This window comes from Saccopteryx bilineata, chromosome 6 (assembly GCF_036850765.1).
Source record: "Saccopteryx bilineata isolate mSacBil1 chromosome 6, mSacBil1_pri_phased_curated, whole genome shotgun sequence".
In the NCBI taxonomy this organism is placed as follows: domain Eukaryota; kingdom Metazoa; phylum Chordata; class Mammalia; order Chiroptera; family Emballonuridae; genus Saccopteryx; species Saccopteryx bilineata.
Window position 1 is genome coordinate 52,040,453 of NC_089495.1, and position 17,607 is coordinate 52,058,059.

The 17,607-nt window shown below is 38.2% G+C and overlaps 1 protein-coding gene and 1 pseudogene across 8 annotated transcripts in view; one reads left to right on the forward strand and one right to left on the reverse strand.

The window, feature by feature from the left end:
- Positions 1-2,132: 2,132 nt before the first annotated feature.
- MBNL2 (muscleblind like splicing regulator 2) overlaps positions 2,133-17,607 on the reverse strand; it is a 172,451-nt gene continuing 156,976 nt past the window's right edge. For all 8 annotated transcript variants that reach the window (XM_066238036.1, XM_066238037.1, XM_066238034.1 and 5 more), the window contains one exon: positions 2,133-4,902. In XM_066238036.1, coding sequence (XP_066094133.1) covers positions 4,775-4,902 — 128 coding nt within the window. In that variant the 3' untranslated portion in view covers positions 2,133-4,774. The remainder of the gene's footprint in view (positions 4,903-17,607) is intronic.
- On the forward strand, positions 8,777-8,875 carry LOC136309700 (small nucleolar RNA U3; annotated as a pseudogene).

Consider the following 17,607-nt stretch of genomic DNA (forward strand, 5'->3'; position numbering starts at 1 on the left):
GGCCAGTTTTGAGGAGACCTTTCTTATGATACTACTCTAGCAAAGGTTTTAGGCCCTGAACTGATGCTCTCCACAGCTGGCCACTGGATGTGCCAGCCCTGGAATTCCCTGGCAGGAGTCGGTGCAGACCAGTGGGAGACCCTACCCTTGACTTGCCCTCAGCAATCTTCTTGGAGCTACAAGCAATCCAGAGTTTTTGGCTGCCTCTGCTTGGCCCAGGTGCACATGGAAATACCAGCTGTACACCTAGGCTGGCTTTTACCTCCTCTGGGCCTGGGAGAGTCCCTTAAAAGGCCAAGGTTCCCTGAGTCTATCCTTCTGCAGCCTCTCTCTGCTGGCTGCTTTTTGGGCTCAGCTGCTGAATAAATGTCTGCTGAAATCTAGCACCTGCAGCAATTCAGGGATTAGGAAGGGTAGTGGGTGTGGCTCCACCCCTCGCCCCAGGTGTCAGTCTGTCCAGACTTTTTTCAGACCTCAGTAGGGTGTGGCCCCAGGTGTCCAGTGGGTGTGGCCTCTGAGACCCTGGGTGTGGTATGCCTGCCCTCCAAACAGTTTCAACTAAGTCTCCCATGAGGTGGAAGCACCAGTCTTAGACTCAGGAGCATGGGGGGGGGGTAGCTCCAGCCTCAACACCAGAAAACTGAGTTACAGATGTGCCTCCTGTTTCCTGTCCTCTCAGAATGACCCTCTGCCCTGAATGGAGCAGCAGAGACTCCCAAGGGCAGAGCAGTTGCTTTTCCCCAGGCTGATGCCACTCAGAGGGGATTGCTCCACCCAAGAAAGATGGTGACTACAGTACTGGAGAATGACTCAGCATAAGGGTTCTGTTGGCCATCCCCCCACAGGGTCTCTCCCTGGGCCTCCAACTTTACACTCTCTTCACGCAACTCTAGTCCTCTCTCCAGTTTCTACTGAGTCTCCTGTGAGGTGGAACCACTAGTCCTAGAATCAGGAGCATGTGGGGAAACCTCTGGTCTCAACATCAGAAAACTGAGCCATTGATGTGCCCTCTGCTTCCTGGCCTCTCAGAATGACCCCATCACCATGACTGGGGTAGGAGAGACTCCTGAGGGTAGAGCAGTTGCTTTTCCCCAGGTTGGTGCTGCACAGAGGAGACGCTCTGTCCAAGATGTGACTGAAGTATTGGAGAATGACTCAGCATAAGGGTTCTGGTGGCCGTTCCCCATAGTGTCTCTCCCTGGACCTCCAACTTTACACTCTCCTCACACAAAACCAGTCCTCTCAGCTCTCCCTCCTCTGGAACCCCAGGTAAGTGGCTGTGAACAATATTTTCTGCATGGGCCCTTTAAGACAGAGCCTGTATCTCCAAGAGTTCAGTCTCTTTCTCGCAGAAAGAAACCTTGTTCTTTTCACCACCAAATGCTATCTGGGTGCCTCTTCTAGGCTCTGGAACTCTAGGCTGGGGCTCTAGGCCTGGGGCTGAGCACCCACACCTCTCAAGGTGACCCTCCCTGCAGTGAGAGTCCCTCCGGACCCTCCGCTGCAGCTAACTCCTGGGAGCGGGGCAGCCCTTTCCACGTCTCTGCCCTTCCTACCAGTCTCGGTGTGGCTTCTTCTGTGATCCTTGGTTATAGAGTCCTCTTCCTTTAGTCCAAAGTTGTTTTTTCAAGATGATAATTCTTAAGTTAAATTGTAATCCAATTTGGTCCTGGGAGATGGCAGTTAGAACATCCACCTACTCCATCGCCATCTTGGAATCTCTATCTTAACATCTTAGATTTAAAAAAGCTCAGGCAAAGAAGGGATGGGACATTTGACAAACCATTTAAAAGAAGTTGGGACTAACAGAGGCAGGCCTCACAAACTTAGAATGGTGGACGAGTGAATTTGAGTTTGCCCTGATTGAGTTTGAGAGTGGTATGAGCCTGCCAGAACAGGGAACACATGGAGACTCATTCTCAGGGCAGCAACTGGGCCACTGAAATGATTCTTTTAAATTGTTTTCTTACTTTTAAAAAGCCAAAAGCAAAAGCAAAAACTGTTAATTCCCATTTGAAAGCCAGATCTTGCTCTCTTTTGAAGTTAACAAATGTTAATTTTGTGAACCTAAAAACCATTTTATTTGGATAATTAGCAATTTATCTCTACACAAAAAGGAGGAAGATGAGAAATCCTTTTAAATGCTTCTTTTATTTCATTGGTTGTACATTGGGTGAGTGAACTGAATATTACAACCAAAACATAAAATTGATACAAATTAGACTCCTGTTTACACTGTAAGGTAATGAATGAGGGAATTAAGTGTTACAGAAAGATTTAGTAGAAATGTTACCAGTGGTATGGCTGAAAGAATATTTTGGTGAAGTGCTATTATATCCTGAAAACCAAGAGTGAAATGTAGTTCCCATACAAATGACGAGTTCATCTCTTAACTACAGTATTTGTTGAATTGCTATCTTTATGTCTTGGATATTGGTGATTTTGTTTTTGTAATTAAACAAAGCATTTAAGATTTATTCATCATAGTCAGACTTCTGAATATAAACAAACTTTTGGCAAATAATATTTATACAGAAAAATAGTTTTAGATCCTCTCAAATCCCAGAATTATTCTATAAAATTACATTATAAATAAATAAAAAGCAAAATCTGTTGTACATATATTTGTACATCTATGCATTTGCCTTGCCTCCTCCTTATCGTAAATGGCATATTTATGACTCTTTGCATATTATAATCACAATTCTGGAAAATGGATATCATAGTAAAAATACAGTCCTCTATATCTGTTTGGGGATACAGGTGATGTTTTTGATGCTCCATTATTAAAGGGTTGAAATAGTTGTGTGCTAATAATTTTTAACATCAAAATCATGAAAAAAAGAAAAAATAAAAACATTACAACAATTCGTCTACAAAAATATTTCAGTGATTCACATAATTTACCTTTTAGTAATGTATACTATGTATTCAATGAGTTTAAGTGAATTAACAAATAAAAAAAGAAAAAAGAACATAAATTTGAATGTCTTAGGCAAGTTGTAGCGTAACTACATTGTTATAGTTGAGAAAACTACAAATATCAATAATACATAAAGATGAAGCTAACAAAGAAATACAAGTTAGATACGATACTTTCCCACAAATTAAAACAAACGTTAACAATACAAGCACTATGTAAGATTACACTTTGAATGTGATTTTTTTGATAAGGTTATCAAATCTATGATAGAAGATAGTCATTAGACTTTGACTAACATGAATTAAAATGATGAGTTTTTTTTTTTTCTAAAAAAAAAATGATATGGTTGGTGCATATAGTTTTCAGAACAGGCGATGATGCCAAAATTTAAAATATTTTACATTCAATCTCAAAAGTCAAAATACTTCAATCACTAATATGTTCACAAAGAAAATGGATGTTTTAAACAATTACAAATAATATTCATTTATAACAGCTGTTTTGTTTTTTAAACAATAATTTAAAAACTATGTAGTTTATTGTATAGGCTATGTGCAACATATAAAATGTAAAATATGAAATATTTGGTACGATAGTGCTTAAAATTTTAAAACAAACTTTCTGAACAAAATTTAATTGTATCACTATTACCTTGAAGATAACCAAGTATTTAAAAAAGTAAACAACATTAAAATATGTTTCATCCATATATAGTATATATATGTATGTGTATATATAATATGTATGTACTTGTATTAAAGTTTTTTATACTTTTGAGACATAAAATATGCTTTAAGGTGAAAGAATTAAAAGGACTAATTTTTCCATGCTGTAGTCAGTTACAACCCTTTAATCCAACTTTTTGAAATGTGAAACAGTAATGGATTTTTTATAAAGTGAAACTATCTACTTTTTGTTTATATAGTAATTTAGATTAAAGTCACAGTCAAATTTTCAGTGACTAAACTCAAACATACTTAAGTTAGAATATTATACAGATCTCCTCACCTACAGCTTCCTTGTTTGACTAGGTTTTTAGTTTAGAAGAGTTATTCTGTAACAGGCAAACGGATGGTGAGTTTGAAAGACTAATCCCTCAGATTAGACTGTTGGCATGGGCCTCTTATTCTTGTCAAGCTGGATGAAGTCTGGCAAAATCTAGGCACTTCTACAAAGTCTCTCTTATAAAACAACTTTAAAAATATACTTGTAAAATAATACCTTCAAGACTTTGTTTGGTGGGGTATGAAGCTCATACCGTGCAAAGTTTCTTTTTCAATCTAGTTAATGTTATTCTAGAATCACATGATTCAATACGGCATCTCCAGGCAAACCAAATACCACACTTTGATGTGTCCCCAGTACTTGTGCTTGAATTTCCATTCAAATTTTAGACCTGCAGGACAGGTATCAGTTTTTACTTCACTTCTCATCTTTGCTGCAGCATTCATGTCAAGAAGTGAAACATACCCTTTGATCCAGTGGAAAATGAAATGACAGTTTCATAATTGGAGTTGGAATTAAACCTGCCCTTGGAATAGGTTTTTAAACTAATGCTAATTGTTTATTGCTAACTTTGATATATTCTGAGTTGAAATGAGTAAATTGGTTGGACTTTCTGCATCAGCTATAGTTATGGAGATAAGACAATATTCCTAGGACAGAAACTATGTTTAGAAACCCTTTAAAAGTAAACTTTATCCTTTATGTCTTTAAACATCACAGCTGGTCTCAGGTAGTTAACTATCTTAGGTTGGAATATACTAAGCATACCATATTTAATACTCATATATGATATAGCAGCACTAGCTTCTTAGAGTTGTGGTCTGTCCAGAAGAACTAAATCTTTATTTAGCATGCAGTTTGTGGCAATTCTATTGAGGAGGAAACAGGATAGTATGTACAGTAACAATGTTTTGTTATTCTCAATGCAGATTCTTGGCATTCCATTCCATTTCTGCTGATTATTTCAGAATTATCTGTTAAAAAAAAAGATAAGTGCAATTTAGACTTTCTTCTGTGAGGGAAAATAATGAGTTTAAGATCTACTCTTTGAAAATAACATTTGAAAATAGAAATTTTCTTCAACTTTTCATAATTTTGATGCAATTATAATTTTGCACAATCCCCACCCTTCATACTGAAAAATTATATACTTAAGCACTTCTGTTGTGTGGCCACTGTAAAGAATGATGCTTCAAATGTACAATATTTTCTGTACATCTGTGACAGCATATATGTGGACATGCAGGGTGTTTAGATCTTAATTTCTTTTTTTTTCATTTTTTCTTTATATCTCTTTATTATAGGTTCACGTTATCCTTCAATTAATATTTGTTAAGGTGATTAAGAAAGTCTAATGAGAGAATTAGTTTGTATGTGAAAAGTTGTTTATAAATTTAAAGGCAAATATTTAAAAATGTGTAAGAAATTAAGTATTCTTTATTAACTTGCCTTTATAATTCAAAGATGTGTTCCCATGAAAAGTAATTTTATTCCCAACATATAACAACAAATTTCAAATTCAGGGGATGTTTTAATGTCTCATATTAAAGAGAAAAAGGGATACTATTCTAATAAAGCTGTTAAAACATTCTTACTACTCCAAAAGCACCAGTAGTAACAGCTAAACTATCAAATGTACACAATGGTCTCTGGAGTTTGATCCCTAAGTTGATTCCAACTCCATACCTTTGCAGAGGGACGGGGAGTTTGCCCTGGGTGACCTAGTCCACTAAATGTCAAGCTTAACTGCCAAACTTTTAACATATTCTAATGAAAATATTGATTCTTTGTGAAATGTTTTGAACAATCTTTGTGCAATGAATCTTTGTTTAGGAAATAACCAGTAAAATTTTTTCTGGTCAAGATAAGCTAATATTCCTGTCCAGTGGAATCTATTTCTTAATAAAGGCCTCATTTCTATAAAGATGATTTTATGTTCCATCACGTTAGAATTCATAATTGTGGATATTTTCCTTTAAGTGAGTGTTCCTGTAGTTTATATAAAAGTTTTAGTATAAACACTCAAATAGTTTCTCCCATGAAATAAATATGGGTACCCTTATTTTATTGGAACATACAGATGCACATGAAATTGATAAAAATAACTTACTTATATTAAATATTTATGCTAAACAGAAACTCAGAACTTCATAAAACATCATTCTTTGTTTTTATTTTTTTTATTTTTATTTTTTTAAATTTTTTTTCCTTTTTTTATTTATTCATTTTTAGAGAGGAGAGAGAGAGACCGAGAGAGGAGAGAGAAGGGGGGGAGGAGCCGGAAGCATCAACTCCCATATGTGCCTTGACCGGGCAAGCCCAGGGTTTCGAACCGGCGACCTCAGCATTTCCAGGTCGATGCTTTATCCACTGCGCCACCACAGGTCAGGCCATTCTTTGTTTTTAAAAAAATTCAAGGAATTTTAAATTAATTGGGAAACATATTTCTTGTCTCATTTACTGATAGTCAAATAAAAATAATAAGATATGATTTTACATACAAATATCAAAATATTTTTGAATAGTTATTACAAATAGCTAATATTCAAAAATTTCAGATGTTAATATCATAACTTCATTATTAGAGTTAGCTGCCTGATTATTAAATAAGAATCATTCTATTTCATCCCTTAGCTTCAATGATGCCTGTAAGGTTTCCAAATAAGAATGTGTCCCAGGATTTCAAATCATGTCCTGTTTTTCTTTCTTCTTTCCTTTTACTTTAGCAAGAGTCTCTCTAAAATATTTATAAGAAAATATCTTGTAGTTTCTTGAATGGATATATAGTAATATGTATTTTAGAATATATTCATACTCTTGCTTACTAACTGAAACTAACATTCCATATATAATGAAATTTCTAACCATTTGGGAAAAAAAGTATTCTACAGAGAGCACAGCAATGAGCAAATTTATATTATGGATATTGGTGACAACAATGCTCTGGATTGTATTTGACAAAGAGACATGTATAGAAGCCCACTTTTAATTGAACTGTAAATCAGCCTTGAAGTTAACTAAAAGCATTAACTGGACTCACCCAGACTCCTTTTCCCCTCTGCCCCATCCTACATACAATCCATTATATGGATAAAGACATAAATAAAAATGACTGCTGGTACTATGGAACTCTCGGCTCTTATAACTGCCTCACATGTTGGCCAGAAAACTCTGACCATACCCTGGTCTATGTCTTTGTCTATCTGTGGGCTACTTATGTGGTATAAAAAAAATGAATCATGCTCCTCGCAGTTGTGAGACTCAAGAAGTTCAAGAGATTTGATCTTAGAAGGCAGGAAAGGTTTGAGTGTTTAATTCTTCTTGGTGGTAGCATTTTTCTTGAAAATATAATTTGATTATTAATTTTCTTTCTGTCTGAGAAATACAGCTTGCCAGGATAGTCTGAATTAACTATACTCTGGGGTGAAATACGTTCTGGAAATTTAGACAGAATAGGAATCCAGATGAGGAACAGTTATCAACTAAGTGCCTCTGATTTAGCTCTTGCCTGTCTGCTTGCTGCTTCTGATGTGAGAAGACATATGGCATCACAGGCGCGGAGGGCCCAGGGGAGGGTGGGCCAGACCCCAGCTGGATGAGTACCTCAGGAGGAAGAGGAGGGCCAGTGTGTGTATTCAGGGGAGGGTGTGGAGAAAGAGGGATCGCCAGACCCCAGCTGGATGAGTACCTCAGGAGGAAGAGGAGGGCCAGTGTGTGTATTCAGGGGAGGGTGTGGAGAAAGAGGGATCGCCAGACCCCAGCTGGATGAGTACCTCAGGAGGAAGAGGAGGGCCAGTGTGTGTGTTCAGGGGAGGGTGTGGAGGAAGAGGGATCTTCTGTCTAGTTTTTAATATGGCTTTTCTTTAGTCAGATTATATTTTTAATTTGCACCAAAGAAACATAATTTAAAATAAAATGAGTAGATATATTCTGTTTCCTGTTCCTTCTCCCCAGAGATTTTCTTCCATACTAGTTCTCTGTGGACACATAAAGAATATTCTTTACATAAAAACTTCTTTGGGCCCTGGCCGGTTGGCTCAGCGGTAGAGCGTCAGCCTAGCGTGCGGAGGACCCGGGTTCGATTCCCGGCCAGGGCACAAAGGAGAAGCGCCCATTTGCTTCTCCACCCCTCCGCCGCGCTTTCCCTCTCTGTCTCTCTCTTCCCCTCCCGCAGCCAAGGCTCCATTGGAGCAAAGATGGCCCGGGCGCTGGGGATGGCTCTGTGGCCTCTGCCCCAGGCGCTAGAGTGGCTCTGGTCGCAACATGGCGACGCCCAGGATGGGCAGAGCATCGCCCCCTGGTGGGCAGAGCGTCGCCCCTGGTGGGCGTGCCGGGTAGATCCCGGTCGGGCGCATGCGGGAGTCTGTCTGACTGTCTCTCCCTGTTTCCAGCTTCAGAAAAAAACAAACAAACAAACAAAAAAACTTCTTTGATTTCCATTGCAATTTTAATGGGTCAGGAGCTTTAGAAGGTACCTGAATATTTCAACAAAGATACAAAAGATAATTCCTAAAAGAACATGTTTATAAATGGCCCAGGAACATGAGTCTCGAGTCTGACATTGACAAGACCTAATCCTGAGCTTGTCCATTTAAAAATTGTTCATTAAACCACAGTTCACCAAAGTGACTTTGACAGTCTGGCTGTCAGTGGCATCCTTTCTGTCCTCAACTCATCAGAGCTGAGGCTGATATATTCAAAGTTCCTTCCTCAACCTCCCAGCACTGCAGCCCATGTTTTCTTGTAAGGAGCAGTTGAAAACTCTTGGGGTCTGCCAGAGTATGTACAAGTCAGAGAAATAGCCACCACACTGGGTCCACTAAGAGTGTATTCTGAAACATCCGTAATAAGACTATACTTTCAGGGATCATTTCTATAGTTTGTTTGAAACATCCGTAATGACTGTTTTACTTTAATAAATTGATTTTCCAGGAAGTGCTCAGAAATTTTTACCAGAGCCTTAACAACTAGTTCATTATTACTGGTTATATTTTACAGACATGGAAAAAGCAGCACAAACAGTTTTAATCAGCTTCCATGATGTTCCAAGTGCTTGTACAAGCCAGCATGAGCTTAGAGACGTTATTTTACTCTGCTCACTGGCATGGGAGTCCCCTCCAGGGGTTAGTGACGAGTCTGTGAAGGGACTAGGGGAAACAGAGATTCCAAAGAACATGTCTGTGCCTCTTATGATGCCAGTGGAGGGTGGTGCTAAGATCTCCCCGGGGAGCTTGGGAATTGAGGAAAAGGTAGACAATAGTGTTGGGCCTAGAGCAAAGGGAGCCTGGAGCACTTGATGGGATTGTCAGAGGAGCCAGATGGAAAGAAATAGCTGAGGTACATGCTGGGGCTGCCAGGCCACTCTGCTGTGTGGCCAACCACACCCTACCCCAGGTCTCCTTCAGATGGATGCTGCAATGTCTGCTTACAGCAACAGAAGTCCCCACCCACACACAGGTCCACTGCTTGTATTGATTTCTGCTTATCTCCTTGATAGACTAATCCCTCAAATAAGTATTATTTTGTATAACAGAATCATGACAAAGAAGGGAGTTAAAGTATTAAATAGGACTAGCCAATTTAATGTAGTAAATTAAAATCTTGAACTGAAAGCATTATTTTCAATTCCTTTCCAACTGAAAGAAGAACCTACAAGATTGGTGATTCTCTCTTTTTATTTTAAAGGCACATTTGATTCAGATTATGAGTAATTTAATAAATTTTTAGTGGACCCTCTAGTTTTAACAAGAATATCTGTGATGCAAAAATATCAGTTGGCTGCAAGAGTCTCCTTATCATTGAGCATCTCTTCCAGGTGGTTGGATCGAAGAATCTGATGATTCTGCTTAATTCACATCCTTCAATTACTCCCCTATGAACCAATGCACACTAAACCTCATATTTCTTTACTGAAGACAAAGCATGAATAGCCTCAAAGAACATTACATGAGTTGTTCCCTATCAAATGTGTTATGAGCAGCCATTCACTATCCCTGCACCCTCAGTGAAGAACTTAACCACTGTCTCATAGTGCAATGGTAATCAAGCTTATTTAAAAAGAACTGGGTTAGATAATGTCTAAATCCTAAGCCTCTGGAGCCAGACAGAAAAGGTACCTAGTGAGTGGCTTGGGTAGGGAGTGTTGCAGTCGAAAGGGTCTATGTCTAGAAACAGTGAAGCAGGCAGCTACTCAGCTCTTACCAATTGCTGCCTTCAGAAACCTGAGGCCTACGTTGCTTGACCTTTCCATTTTCCAAAAAAAGCTGGAAATTCAGCAACTAATTCACATTATACAAAAAAAACTGTGTGGATCAAATGCATCTTTGGGCTGAATGCAGCTATGAGCTGCTGGTTTGTGTCCTTTCTGAGCCTTAGTTTCTTGGAGGAGATATCCACTAAGCCTGGATCACTAGCTTCCTGAGCCAGACAGCAGCCAAGGTTGTAGGCAACTGATAGGGCAGCGGTCACCACTGCTGGGCAGGAACAGGAGAACAGGCATAACGGAAGTTAATCCTGCAACTTTCAGACATTTGGCTTTCACCCAAAGGAACAGAGTACTTGACCAACAGGCACCCTCTAATTAAGAAGAATATACTATTATTCTTCCCTTGACTGATTCACCAGATATAAAATATACTGCTCACAAAAATTAGAGGATATTTCAAAATGAATATAAGTGATAAAAAAAAGGCATTCGGTTTTTTTTTTTATTAAACAAGAACATCAGAAGAGCAAACAAGTCAAAGAAAGTTGTTCTATTTTGCAAATGAGATACAAAACCAACTTTTATTTCTTGGGTGAAAATGCACTACACAAAAGGCTGAACGTACTGGAGTATCTGGACGTTCCTTGATCACCTAATTTCCGTGAGCAGTGTACATGCATGTTGCCGCATCTCTTCCAAGGGGATGATGAGTTTAGGCACAGCCATCCCAGTGCCCTTACCCTTGGTGGGCACTTGAGAAAAGCTGGCCAGAGTGAGAAATGCTTTTGGTTGAAAGCAGAATAGTCTGCAGAGGCTGGAACACTGTCTTGATCACATCAGCATCATAAACTCAACAGCTGAACTAACCAGCTCTCATGCAACAGCATACAAATGAAGAAAAATCAATGAAGAATTTCCTCAGTTCATCAGAGGTATCAATATTAATGTCTTCTGAGTATTCTACCTTGTGACTGATCTCCAGGAACTGAACATAAGAATAATTCTGGAAACTGGGAGCTTCTAGATGACTTCTAGAAATGTTCACACTTCTTTTAAAAATATGTCATTGCAAAGATTCAGGGATGTCAAATGTGTTATCTTTTAAAATGTTAGCTAAGTATCAAATTCACTAAGAACTCTTACTGTTTGGCTTAATTGAGAGGAAAAACTTTTCAGTGAAAAGACACACTTCCTATGGATCCATACTACAGAACATTTAGAAAAGTGTTAGCATGGATGTTTTAGTTAAATTCTCCTGTGAAAAGCCATCCAATAATCTCTCTGTAATGTTGAGTTTGAAGAAGTAAATAATATGTATATTATGCAATGTTTGGGTGACTTTGCTGAAATCTGAAGGAATCACTAACATGGCTACTCAAATAGATGTTTTCAAGCAGGGCTTCCGCACTAATTAGGTCCACAGCAAAAATGAATTTTGTAAGCATGGGGCAGTGTTCCATTCATCTTTACATCTGAGAGTCTGAGATAGGGCTGAGCACATAAAAGGTACTTAGTAACTGCTGGTTGCACAAAGGGCTGAACAAATAATGATTTACTGTTGGCATTAACAGAAAACTGATAGACCACTCATAAGTCAGATGTAGCAATGGAGAAAGGAGAAGAGCCCTTTAGATAACATATGTATAAACATTCCTCCCCATTCCTCCACCCCTATTATATACAGGTAAAATAAAAAACATTCTGGACTAGGGGCAGTATCACTCACAGAGGATGGAACCATGGCAGATAAACAAAAGAAAACTGCCAGACTTGGTTGATTTCTTAGATCTCTTTTTCCATGGTTACAAGGCCCTGTTCCCTCAGGAAGTAATTAAAGAAAGGATGTTTCACTGGCTTTTTAAACAAAACTTATTGATTTAGAAATAGAAAACTGAATGGAATTTCTAAAAATATGGCCAAGCTAAGGAGGCTTGCCTTATGCTCACCATCCAAAAATCTTTTTATTCTTCAGTTTTTTTATTCTGTCACATATGTTCTCCTTCACTCTCTCCATTGGTATCTCCCTTCAGTCTCTGCACTGTTTGACACTCTCTCCCTCTCCTCTCTAGTACTCCACATGTCTTCTCCATGGCAGCCATTACTGTGTGAAATTTCCTGATTTTGTCTGAGATGCAAAACTTGTGAAATATTTTGATTGAAGCAAACTGTACAAAGGCAGAGAGAGGGACATCTCTACATGTTTGGCTACAAAGTAACTCTACTTAATCATAGTATGGGTTACTATGGTCAAATGCAAATATCTTTAGTTTCTTGATGGACATAGTCATCAGAGCAATTTTAATGATGTGTTACTAAATGAACAATTTCAGGAAATTTGGCCAATTTCAAGACTACTCATAAACTTTAATTGTATAAAAAGTCCAAAGGTAATCGGTGGTATATAAAAAGTTTAAAAAGTACTCATATTATTGGAAGGAATATTGTTCTAAGGGATGGCAGTGTCTTCTGACATATTTGACTCATTTTCAAAAGGGATTTTTGTGTATGTAGGTAAGGAATAAACTGAGGTTGCGGGAAAAAATTCTTAAAATCACAATTGGTTTCACTCTTGAGAAGAGCAACCTAAGGCTGGTTGGAATGTCCACAATATTTAACAGACCTTAAAAGAGTATTTAGTCAGGATTATTGTTTTGCCCTCTGTCATTAATAGAAGGTTTACATTCAAAGCTCTAATTCCTTTGTTTTAAATAACATATCATTTTGTTGATGACTCATTTCTGTCTAATGTTTTCCATTCTGTGATATTTGAACAGAAAGACTTTTCAGATATACTTTCTAATATATGAAAAGTTATTTAAAATATTAATTGAGTTATTACATGAAAGGCAATTAACATTGGCCTCACTAAAGATTACTGACCAGGGCCCACATTGATATTATGTGGATAAAATACATATATAGAAATTCTTGACTTAAATAAGATCTTGTTCCTTGAATAAACCCAGGTCACATGTGGAATTAGCTAGACTCTTAAAAGTAGTTTAATGAGGCTTTGATCATGATCCTCTTCTACAGCCCCACCCAAGCCTCTCTCAATCCCAACTCTCCTGAGAGAATTCTGAGGACCATTTCTATTGCTTTCACGGTGAGATGGGAATCTAATCCTCAGATCATCTAAACATCCATATGTTATCCAAGGGTGGCTTTTTCACCTATAGGATATAAGTGAGAAAGAAAGTAAAGGCATATGAGAGGAGAATTATCTCAGGTGCTTTCCCCTGATGCTATAGAAGTGTTTAAAACAAAAACACATTCAGGAGTGCTGTGTGACTGTCCAGGAGGAAAGGAGCTATTGAAATCATGTTTGGATTGCAGGGCCAGAGGTCAAAACAAAACAAAACCCTAGACTGGAAGGGCCACATGGCAGCTGGAAAAAAAGAAGTAGGCAGATCAAGACATAGCATTCAAGGAAAATAAGAGTATGGGATGAATGCATTTGGTCATCACCCGGGTACAGGTCCCAGCTTTTATCTTCCTATTTATCACCTGATATTTTTTACTTCACTGTACATCACATTCCTACTCCACAAGCCTTCCCCAATGAACACTGCAATCATGGAATTCACCATGTTATACTGGCTTCCATACCACCAGCAGGTGGAGAAGGTGAAGGTCTTTCCTGACATACAGCTCTCTGGGGGTCTGAGTTATGAGTATGCTTTTGACATCTTTCTTGAATCTAAAAGATAGAAAATACCTGTGAACATGGTATTTGGCCAGCTCCATGCTGTTAGCATAGTATTATTCTTGAGCAATGTCATGAGTAAAACTAGTGTAGACCAATCTATACACCTAACCATCAAGTCCATCACTGTCTATATAAGAAAATTATTTGAGTTCCAAATCAAGTGACAAAGGAAATTTTGAACAAACATTTTAAAAATTATGGTGTGTGTGTGTGTGTGTGTGTGTGTGTGTGTATATATATATATATATTTTTTTTTTTTTTTTTTTTTTTTTTTTTTTGTATTTTTCCAAAGCCAGAAACCGGGAGGCAGGCAGACAGACTCCCGCATGCGCTTGACTGGGATCCACCTGGCATGCCCACCAGGGGGCGATGCTCTGCCCATCTTGAGGCGTAGCTTTGCCGCAATCAGAGCCATTCTAGCGCCTGAGGCAGAGGCCACAGAGCCATCCTCAGCACCGGGGAAAACTTTGCTCCAATGGAGCCTTGGCTGTGGGAGGGGAAGAGAGAGACAGAGAGGAAGGAGAGGGGAAGGGTGGAGAAGCGGATGGGCGCTTCTCCTGTGTGCCCTGGCCGGGAATCGTACCCGGGACTCCTGCACGCCAGGCAGATGCTCTACCACTGAGCCAACCAACCGGCCAGGGCCATGGTTTGTATACTAAAGAAGGCTATATTCCTCTACTAAAGCAAGAAACAATATATAATATTGGGGCCCACTATTTAATAAAATATTCTAAAACTATAGAAAATATAAAATATTTTCTAAAAATATTATATTTAGAATAGTTATAGTGAGATGATTTATGGCAAGACTTAGAGCAAGTAAAGCTATCTGTGATTAAATAAGCTGCTCACAGCTGAGGCTATTTCACTGAAGGTAACCTCTGGACATGAAGGTAGAGTCTATGAAAAATTTTTTTATACTTTAAAAAAGCAGTTTAGGCAGCAACTGAAAATAAAATTTAAAAGCACTCATTTATACCTGCTCTTTTCAATATGGCATTTTCCTCCCATAATAAATTGATGATTCAGGCAAAAAAAAAAAATCACAGAAAGATCTTGTTGTATTCAACATAAAGTTCCCAATCCAGCTCAATGCTCTGCCTTTGTATCCACTACCATTATGTTAGACTTAGAATCCTGGGCACATTTTGACTGTACTATTCATTTTAACAGTGGAGCAGAATGTATAATTCAGCCTGCTAAGAATTGGCTTTTAAGATAGTAAGGCAGAAAAGTAACCAACTGCTAAGATTCAGTAACAGGAATGGTAAGATTCATGTATGTATAGGACATGAAGTATGTCTTTTAATCATCTTCTCGAACTGGTGAGATAACAGAGGCATCTAACAAAATTTCTAGTGGAATTTGTTTTGTTTTTAGTTCTTTACCTGTGTGTGTGTGTGTGTGTGTGTGTGTGTGTGTGTGTGTGTGTGAGAGAGAGAGAGAGAGAGAGAGAGAGAGAGAGAGAGAGATTAACAAAACCACTCAATTGTGTGGAAAATCATGGTGCAAAGGAAAAACCAAAAGGAATCCTGGAGAGGAATATCAGGAGTTTTCTCTGTGCCACCGACCAGCTTTGTGACCCTCTGAGCCTTAATTTTTCATTCTGCTTGTATCATAATGGCTCCTCTGCGGTGTGGTGGGTAATTAAACCAGGTTAGCATCCGTCCTTCCTAATAACTCCCCAGGAAGTGCCAAAGTGTCCTGGTATAATAGATAGCAAAATGGACATCAAGGAAGAAAATATATAAAGAATGAAATTCTCTTTTATTTGACTAGTAACTGTCCTCCCTCAGAGCTCAAGGTTAGGCTCATTCTTTCAGCATCTCTACTTTTTGAGATGATCCTTATTATATAATAATTACTTTGACACTAAGTATGTTCATGTTGGCTTATTGCCTGTCCCTCTGACTATGTAAAACCCATGAGAACAGGGATGGTTCTGTTCAATACTATATTTCCAGAATTGTGAATTTTACAAGATACATAGTGGGGTCTTAATAAACATCCCTTGGAAAAGGTATGAAGATGTTTGCCCCTGAGTAGACACTGGGATTTGTATGGCGTGGCATCTCAGTACAGCCCCAGCTTCTAACAGACATCATTCACTGAGGAAGAATCTGCCTTTGCACTCAGTTATCTGCTTCATGAAAACAGAGCTCTTCAAGGAAAACATGGCAGCAATAAAGAATTTTTTAATGTAAAAAGGATAATTTTATACCATGGATTTAATAAAACAAAAACTTAAGTACAATGGGTCTCTTTCTTTTTTTCTTTATAAATATTTTTTTTAGATTTTATTTATTCACTTTTCAGAAAGAAAGAGGAGAGAGAGAGAGAGAGAAGGGGGGAGGAGCAGGAAGCATCGACTCCCATATGTGCCTTGACCAGGCAAGCCCAGGGTTTTGATCGGTGACCTCAGTGTTTCAGGTCAATGCTTTATCCACTGACTGTGCCACCGCAGGTCAGGCCAGAACATTTTTCTTTTCAATTCTAATCCCTTCATTTTTGGAGAAACATCTAGTTAGATCTTTTGCCCAATGTAAAAAAATGTGCTAAAATAGGCATAGCATAAAATTTGTCATCTGAACCATTTTTAAGTGTATTGTTCATGACCATGGCATTAAGTACACTCACATTGTTGTGCAACCATCACCACTACCCATCTTCAGAACTTGTCCTCCTTCTGAGCTGCAACTCTATAACCATTAAACGATAACTTTCTATTCCCCTTTCTTGACAATACTTAATTCCTTTCTCCCCCCCACCCCTTTTCTGGCTGTTCTTTATATCCTTTCCATTTCTGGCTTCAAAATGTGATCCCTGGCTCTTCCTATATGCTCACCTGAATCACCACTGACTTCCTTGTCTTGCTCTCTGATTTTATTCTATGGTTTGACTCACAATTCAATTAACTTTTTAGTCGCTCTTTTCACAGTTGCTTCCTCCAGGCTGCCCAAAACATTCATTTTCAAGTAGTGATAGTTAGCCTGAGGTTGATAAGTAAGGCCCTGTGGAAATGGTGGGGAAAAAATAGTATCTCGACTTTTAAATTATTGTTTAAGAAATGAAAATCTCAGGTGAGAGGACTCCTTTCGGTAGACCTTTCCCAGCCTGAAGTAACTTGCAAGTTTACCAGCCAGGGAAGGGCGAAATGATGCCCTACCCATCTGCTTCTCTACTGAACTGAAATTTAAATTTCCTTGGTCTCATCAACCAACAATATTTCAGACCATTTCTGATATTACACTTGGACGTTATAAGGTTCTACTAGAACTTTCTTCTTAAATTGTTAAAACATTTAAGATCAATAGTTAAAACTCAGAGTTAGAAGTTATTAAGGGAACCATAGGAAGAAGTTAATCCTAATCCTACAGTGGCCCTAATAATCTCTAATATAACTCAAATACAGTGGACACATTAAGATAACAGAATTTGGAGGCAGGCAAATATTACTTCTAAGATGGTCCAGCCACTTCCTACTTTAAGTAAATTATTTTTTAAGACTTGCTCTCTTTTGGAAAATAGATGCCATTTTACAGTGTTATTCTGAGTAGTAAATAAAACAATATATATAAAGTATCCAATATGTAATAGTGGTTTTTGATGAATGTTGGTTTCCTTTTCTTAGTCTATTTAAGAGTCATAATCCTAAAAAAAAATTTGGTTTCAACTTCTATTTAAATAGGCATTCAAATAATAATATTGTGTATTTAAATATTATATGATCTGTATGACACTCCATATGTGTTGTCAATAAACTTG